The sequence below is a fragment of the Pan troglodytes genome, chromosome 9, assembly GCF_028858775.2.
Source record: "Pan troglodytes isolate AG18354 chromosome 9, NHGRI_mPanTro3-v2.0_pri, whole genome shotgun sequence".
NCBI lineage: Eukaryota > Metazoa > Chordata > Mammalia > Primates > Hominidae > Pan > Pan troglodytes.
Window position 1 is genome coordinate 52,446,850 of NC_072407.2, and position 9,016 is coordinate 52,455,865.

General features: G+C 40.6%; 1 protein-coding gene across 1 annotated transcript; it reads right to left on the reverse strand.

The window, feature by feature from the left end:
* Positions 1-5,935: 5,935 nt before the first annotated feature.
* Positions 5,936-6,866, reverse strand: LOC100612267 (olfactory receptor 4C46-like). The gene is given in 2 exon segments (XM_009460380.1): positions 5,936-6,781; positions 6,783-6,866. Coding segments are annotated over 2 exon segments (930 nt in total).
* Positions 6,867-9,016: the final 2,150 nt, after the last annotated feature.

The window sequence follows — 9,016 nt, forward strand, 5'->3', positions numbered from 1 at the left end:
CAGAACTTCCAACAGTATTTTGAATAGGAGTCGTAAGAGAGGGTGTCCCTGTCTTGTTCCAGTTTTCAAAGGGAATGCTTCCAGTTTTTGTCCATTCAGTATGATATTGGCTGTGGGTTTGTCATAGATAGCTCTTATTATTTTGAGATACGTGCCATCAATACCTAATTTATTGACAGTTTTTAGCATGAAGGGCTGTTGAGTTTTGTCAAAGGCCTTTTCTGCATCTATCGAGATAATCATGTGGTTTTTGTCTTTGGTTCTGTTTATATTCTAGATTACGTTTATTGATTTGGATATGTTGAACCAGCCTTGCATCCCAGGGATGAAGCCCATTTGATCATGATGGGTAAGCTTTTTGATGTGCTGCTGGATTCGGTTTGCCAATATTTTATTGAAGATTTTTGCATCGATGTTCATCAGGAGTATTGGTGTAAAATTCCCTTTTTTTATTGTGTCTCTGCCAGGCTTTGGTATCTGGATGATGCTGGCCACATAAAATGAGTTAGGGAGGATTCCCTCTTTTTCTGTTGATTGGAATAGTTCCAGAAGGAATGGTACCAGCTCCTCCTTGTACCTCTGGTAGAATTCGGCTGTGAATCCATCTGGTCCTGGACTTTTTTTGATTGGTAAGCTATTAATTATTGCTTCAATTTCAGAGCCTGTTATTGGCCTATTCAGAGATTCAACTTCTTCCTGGTTTAGTCTTGGGAGGGTGTATGTGTCGAGGAATGTATCCATTTGTTATAGATTTTCTAGTTTATTTGCGTAGAGGTGTTTATAGTATTCTCTGATGGTAGTTTGTATTTCTGTGGGATCGGTGGTGATATCTCCTTTATCATTTTTTATTACATCTGTTTGATTCTTCTCTCTTTTCTTCTTTATTAGTCTTGCCAGCGGTCTATGAACTTTGTTGATCTTCTCAAAAAACCATCTCCTGGACTCATTGATTTTTTGAAGGTTTTTTTTTGTCTCTATTTCCTCCAGTTCTGCTCTGATCTTAGTTATTTCTTGCCTTCTGTTAGCTTTTGAATGTGTTTGCTCTTGCTTCCCTAGTTCTTTTAATTGTGATGTTAAGGTGTCAGTTTTAGATATTTCCTGCTTTCTCTTGTGGGCATTTAGTCCTCTGCAGACTTAAATGTCCCTGTTTGACAGCTTTGAAGGGAGTAGTGATTCTCCCAGCATGCAGCTGAAGATCTGAGAATGGACACACTGCCTCCTCAAGTTGGTGCCTGACCCCTGAGTAGCCTAACTGGGAGGCACCCCCCATTAGGGGCAGACTGACACCTCACACGGCTGGGTACTCCTCTGAGTAAGTTCTTTAGTGGAGTTTTGTGAGATCCTAATGCACCAATCACCCAAGCAGTATACACTGCCCCATATTTGTTGTAATTTATCCCTCATCCCCCTCCCAATCTTCTCCCCAAGTCCCCAAAGTCTATTGTATCATTCTTATTCCTTTGTGTCCTCATAGCTTAGCTCCCACATATCAGTGAGAATATACAATGTTTGGTTCTCCATTCCTCAGTTACTTCACTTAGAATAATAAGACAAATATTAGCGTCTTTACAATAAAAAATCAACTATGTATTATTAAATAATTATATCACATCATTTAATTTCTAATATTTCTTAGCTTTACTGAGGTAATACTAACAAAAATTGCATATATTTAAGGTATGCAATGTGATGTTTTGATATATGTATATACAGTAAAATGATTACCACAATCAAGCTAGTTGTCATAGCTCTCACCTCACATAGGTACTATTTTTTTTGGTAAGATTTAAGATCTAGTCTCCCAGTAAATTTCAAGTATACATTACATTACTCTTATTAAGTATAATCACCAGGCTGTTCATTTGATCTTCAGGACTTTATTCACTTGGTTTAACTGAAATGTTGTACTTTCAGACCTACATCTCCCCGTTATGCCCATTCCCCCAACCCCTGTCAACCATGATTCTGCCTCTATGCCTTGCCTCCAGGGCTTGTTTCTGAGGATAGGTCCTAGGATCACCTATGTGAGTAATATTTAATGCTACATTGAGACTTGAACATCGTTCAACATATTCAAAACCTCATTAATCTTCTCTGTCTTCCTTCCATCCAGTGATCTAAGCCAGGGCCCAAGTTTCATCTGTGACTTCTCTCTCTCTCATCTTCATCCTATATCAAGTTGTTTTGTTTAGAATTCAAAAATATTCTTCGAAACCTTCTATATCTCTCCATGTTAGTTTGATTTCCCTAGGTGCAGAGGATGATATGGGAATTTTAATAAACGTGATTTATAAGGGGAAAAGATTGAAGGAAACATACTATAGTAGGGAAGGAAGGATGTAGTCTCAACTAGTCTGCCTCTAGCCTGGAGCCCCGGGAGCTGTGAGGTATACATTGTACTACAGAACTGCTTCCACCTTGAGACAAAGGAACTAATCTCTTAAACCCTATTCCAGTCAATCATTGCTGGTGGGCCCCGGGAGAGGGAACAATATACCCCAAGTGACACAGCTCCCATTTAATCTGGTGCAATTGTCCAGAAAAGGACAAGGCTGAGAGCTATTAGCAGCCCAGACACATAGTAGTTGGGGCATATGTGCACTGGCCTGGTAAAGGGGATTTGAGCTGGACCTAATAGTGTCCACCACATTCTGCATCCTTACTGACAACACCAGGGCTGAGGCCTCCAGCCTTTCACACTGAAATAATTACAATAAACCCCTAGGTGCTCTCCTGCTTCCAGTCTTGATCCTTCAATCCATTTTACATACTGTAGTTGGGATTATCATTAAAAAATTAAAATCTAGCTGTATCACTCTCTATCTTAAATATACCTTCCCTGTTTCTCCCATGGTCCTTAGCATTAAGTCTTAACACAACTATAAGACCCTTCTTGATATTCTCTTTCCCTATCTCTCTAGCTTCATGTCTTACAATTTACAAGACTTTATAAGCTCAGTGTCTGTCATGGTGCCTGGCACACAAGTTGGGGGTTCAGTAAATAATTGCTGAGTGAATGAGTGAATTAATGATCATGGCCATATTGCACTGATTAGGTTTCCTGCATACTCTTTTCACTTCCTGGGCCTTTGTTATGCATTCTCTCTCCTACAAGCACTGCTCTCAGCTTCATGCCTATGCATTCTGCTGACTTCTTTTCTTTTCTTTCCTTTATTTTATTTTATTTTTTTGACATAGTCTTGCACTGTCGTCCAGGCTGGAGTGTAATGGTGTGATCTCAGCTCACTGCAACCTCTGCCTCCCGGGTTCAAACGATTCTCCTGCCTCAGCCTCCCAAGTAGCTGAGATTACAGGTGCCTGCCACCACACTGAGTTAATTTTTGTATTTTTAGTAGAGACGGGGGTTTCACCATGTTGGCCAGCCTGGTCTCGAATTCTTGACCTCGTGATCCGCCTGCCTCGGCTTCCCAAAGTGCTGGAATTACAGGTGTGAGCTACTGTGCCGGACCCCATTCTGCTGACTCTTTTTCATCCTTCTGGTCCCATTTTTGATATCTTTTCATCTAGGAATTCTTTTATAACCCCTCAGGTCTATGTCTTTTCTCCTTTGCTAGTCTCTCAGTGAATCCTCAGCTCTGTGAAGGAAACACCTGGGTTTCTCTTTATTCACCACTGATGCCCCAGCAATTTTCAATGTACCTGATGCATTCCTTGGGCTCTAAATACTTGTTAACCAATGAATAAGTAGAAAGAATGAATGAATTATATTTATTCTGAAATGGCTTTGGATATATACAGAGCTACATAGTCTTCAAAACAGCTTTTATCTTGTGAGGTGCTGTGGAAGTGGGGGGCCTGCAGACCCAGGTGGCTTGGCTTCCTGGATTCAGCCCCCTTCCTAGGGGTACTTAGGGACTTCACGCCCTGCCTGAGTTGCAGACAAGTTTGTTGGGGATCCTTGGGCCAGACTTTGTAAAGCTCCTGGGTCTCTGTGTGTGTCTGAGCAGCTGCTCTGTGGAGACTACACAGCTGTGTGTCGGACCCAAGGCCCTGGTGGCCTGGGCTCACGAGGGGATTTCCTGATCCACGGGTTACAAAGATTCATGGGAAAAGCATGGTTTTCTGGGGTTGCACATTCCCTTACCGCATCGTAGGGGTTCCCTTGGCTCCCTGCTGCTCCTGGGTGAGCCATACCGCTGTGCTGCTTTTCTTCATTCTCTGTGGGTGGAGTTGTTTCCCTGATCTGTCCCAAATGCGAGTACCTGGATCTTTCAGTTGAAGATGCTGTATCACTTGTCCGTTTCTTTCCTCTCCGTGAGTGCCACGGACCTCAGCTGCTTCTAATCGTCAATCTTGGCCCCCTCCACAAAACAGCTTTTAATAATAAAATGTTACCAAAAAGTAAACTGATCGACAGAGGAATAGAACATAAATAGCTCATAATCATAAGATAAAATGTTGCTGAAAGCAGAAAAATTTCAAGATTAGCTATTTGTTCATATGCTAGGAATTTGCTTCTATTTCTTTTGTATTCTTCAGCGTAAGGAGTAAAAACAAACTGTGGTTCCCCCAAGAGGTCCAGCTAGAATTCTCCTTAGTGCCTGAATCAGATAAGGAAACAATTCCTATCATCAGTACTATTATTTTTAGCTCTACATTTTGTTGAATTCATTTACCTTCCTTAATAATTCTATTCATTCATTCGAGGTTTATCACGTGCCAGACATTGTGCTACCTTGTGGCAATTATTGTTATCTAGTAGGCAAGTACTTTATGGGCCATGATTGTATGTTTAACTAATAGAAATTTCAGCCTGAAATTCAAATGCTTTTTTAATGGAGCCGTCACTCTTTCTGATGGGTTTTCAGCATAATATGGGTGTCTTGAGCAATACAAAATGGTTCAGAAGCCTACACTGACATTTGGAAACATGATATAAACTTCATTACCTACCCATGAGAGGTTATGGCCCATTGCTATTACAGTCTTAAAGTGGTTAGATACCGTAATGTTTCAGAAAACAAATGACCACCAATTATGATAAATAAAAAAGCAGAGTTGTTAATAAAATTTCTTATATTTTTAGTTAGATAACAATCTAATATATGCATTGTGCCTAGCATAGTCTGTGGTCCCAAAATGGTAAGTAGTATAATTAACTGACATTTTCATTATCACTCTGTGGCAGAATATCATAGCAGTTAAGAGTATGGTCTGGAAAATCTGTCATAGTTTGGTTACAACTCGTCGATATATCTATTTTGATATCTTCTCCTTCCTGTAAGCTTCCTAACTTGTAAAATGAAGATAATAGTAGTGCTTACCTCTTTGAAGTGTTACAGACATTACTGCTAGATACCAATATATGCTATTATTTCTTTTGCTTGTGAGAAGAAAGCCTATGAATCCATATACAGGATGAAACTAGTAAAACTAAGCCCCAACTTAGTAGAATTTCCCAAATATGCAGAGTTGTCCTCGGTTGTTTTCTCTCTTTCCTTGAACCATTTCTATACCCCTCAATGCAGAATCTGTGAATCATATGGTGAATGTTTTCTTCATCCAATCAATTTGCCCCACTGCAATTATCCAAAATGTCCTTTTGACTTTTTCTTTTTTTTTTAAAATTATACTTTAAGTTTTAGGGTACATGTGCACAACGTGCAGGTCAGTTACATATGTATACGTGTGCCATGTTGGTGTGCTGCACCCATTAACTTGTCATTTAACATTACGTATATCTCCTAATGCTATCCCTCCCCCCTCCCCCCACCCCACAACACGCCCCGGTGTGTGATGTTCCCCTTCCTGTGTCCATGTGTTCTCATTGTTCAATTCCCAGCTATGAGTGAGAACATGAGGTGTTTGGTTTTTTGTTCTTGCGATAGTTTGCTGAGAATGATGGTTTCCGGCTTCATCCATGTCCCTACAAAGGACATGACTAAATTGAATCAATGTTGAGCTCTAGTTACATTTATTTGTTACCTGAAATGTCCTTTCTACTACACAATTTCCTGATGGCATTTTTCATCTGGGCATTCCTCAAGGTATAGATTAAGGGGTTTAACATAGGAGTTATCATAGTGTAGAATATAGCAACTGCTTTACCAATAGGTAAAGTAGCTGCAGGTCTCATGTACACAAATATGCAGGGCACAAAGAATAAGATGACAACTGTGATGTGGGAGACACAGGTGGAGAGGGCTTTGTGCCTTGCCTCCAAGCTGTGAGTCCTTAGGGAGTGCAAGATGACCACATAGGAGACCAGCAGGAGGACAAAGTTTAACAAGCAGATGAATCCACTGTTGGCAGCAACGAAGAGTCCCAGCATATGGGTGTCAGTGCAGGCGAGGTTGAGCAAAGGGTTCAGATCACACATAAAGTGATCTATGACATTAGGACCACAGAAAGGTAATTGGAAGATGAAGAGGATCTGTATGGTTGCATGAAGAAAGCCTCCCATCAACACCACTCCCATTAGCAGGGCATACACACACCGGTTCATGATAGTCATATAATGCAAGGGCTTGCAGATGGCCACATAGTGGTCATAGGCCATCACAGTAAGTAGGATACCCTCTGCACCTCCGAAGAAATGTTCTCCAAAGACTTGAGTCATGCATCCATTGAATAGGATGGTCTTCTTTCCATAGAGTGAATCTGTGATCAGCTTAGGGGTATTGACAGAGGAATAGCAGGCATCTATAAAGGAGAGATAGGCCAGGAAAAGGTACATGGGGGACCCCAGTGATGGGCTGGCAGTGATGGTGACCACAATGAGCGCATTTCCCACCACAGTGATGATATAGATGACAAAAAAACACAACAAATATGATTTTCTGCATCTTTGGATTCTCTGTAAGCCCCAGTAAAACAAACTCTGTCACGTTATTCCTATTCTCCATGTATTTCATGTGATGATTAATTGCATTACCTGAAAAAATTTTTTATTAATACAACTTTGAATTTATTACACATCTCCATTTTAATAATAAATGCTTGAATTTTATTAAACTGTAAATTCTTATAAGGTTTTTCTTGAGATGTTAATAAAGTTTCTCAGTTCTTGAAGATCACTTGGTGAAGACTCTGTGAAGAGTATAAACATTAGGATCTCTTGTGAACAAAGTCAGGATGTCATGTGTGTTTACTCAACCATCTGGGAGGCCTAAGAGCTCAATTTGAAGTAGTAGATTGGATACACAGTAGCAGCTAAACCTGAAAAGGGAGATTGACAATGAATTTAAAGACCATGGTGTAAAGCTAAGGAATTTGCCATTTATTCTTTAGGAAATGGGGAACATTGGTAGGTTACCGTGAGTATGAGTGGGAAGATGGAGAGGAATTTGAGGAGTAGGAATCTTGGAATATCCCACTAGTAAAAGCCTTTGTGTGTCTTGGATGAAGTGGGCTGAGGTTCCGCAAAGCAGGTGTTAGCCAGAGAAAGGAACCCCAGTGGGCAGAGTATTTAGAGTACTTGACATAAGAAGTAACTGGGTGGCTGGGCCAGTGGCTCACACCTGTAATCCCAGCACTTTGGGAGGCCTAGGCAGGTGGATTACGAGGTCAGGAAATCGAGACCATCCTGGCCAACATGGTGAAACCCCATCTCTACTAAAATACAAAAAGTTAACCAGGCGTGATGGTGCTCGCCTGTAGTCCCAGCTACTTGGGAGACTCAGGCAGGGGAATTACTTGAACTCAGGAGGCTGAAATTGCAGTGAGCCAAGATCACGCCACTGCACTCCAGCCTGGGTGACAGAGAGAGACTCCACCTAAAAAAACCAGAAGTAACTGGGTATTGGTGATAGAAATATAAAAAAAGGATATAAGAGCTACTAAAATAATTCATAATGCTTATTGTCTAAATCTAATTAACTTTATAATAACTAATATTATATGCCCTTTAATAATTAATTGCCTTGCAAAAGGCATAGTAGTAAGTGCTTTGCACACATGATTACAGTGAACACTTTTAACACCCTAGGTGACCAGTATTATTTCATCAAATTTTCAGATAAGGCAGCAATATTAGTGATTAATGTTAATAGTTATGTTAACACAATGATATTTATATTATACAATAATGTAATATTATTTATATTAACATTATAACACTCATAATATTGATAATATTAACGAAAACATACTGAGCACTAGTGTCTTCTAAATTTCTTTTTGCAGGCAATCACAAAATAAAACCAGAAAATAGTACTATCATTTTTATACTTATTTTACATATTAGGAAGTAGAAGCATAGGGAAGTTAAAGATCCCATCCAAGATCAAGCAGTTTAATAAAGGGCAGAGTCAAGATTAGTCACATTATACTAGTTAATTTTTTCTCTCCAAATTCTGAGCTCATGCCCTATGTTGTTATGTTATAATAAACAATGTTGAACTAATAATCTCCTTTTGATATGACCATTATGATTATAATTACTTTAATACTACTTCAGAGGCAATTTGTATGGAGCAATTTCGTTAGCAGTACCCCCCTCCCCACCCACAACACAGTGACATCTTTGAACTCTCAAATATTAAGAAAAATGTGGTATCGAATCATTGAAGGTACATCTATCTTAGCTTCTCCCTTAGTCCCAGCTCTTTCCTCAACACCGCCCCCCCACACCAAGTCGTGGGCCCCCAGACTCTTGAGCAAAATGTTGAAAATGACTACTGGCCGGGAGAGGTGGCTCATGCCTATAAATCCAGCACTTTGGGAGGCCGAGGCGGGTGGATCACGAGGTCAGGAGATCAAGACCATCCTGGCTAACACGGTGAAACCCGGTCTCTACTAAAAATACAAAAAATTAGCTGGGCGTGGTGGCAGGTGCCTGTATTCCCAGCTATTCGGGAGGCTGAGGCAGGAGAATGGCATGAACCCAGGAGGCAGAGATTGCAGTGAGCCAAGATCATGCCACTGCATTCCAGCCTGGGCAACAGAGCCAGACTCCGTCTCAAAAAAAAAGCGACAAAAAATTAGCTGGGTGTGGTGGCGGGCACCTGTAGTCCCAGCTACTTGGGAGGCTGAGGCAGGAGAATGGTGTGAACCC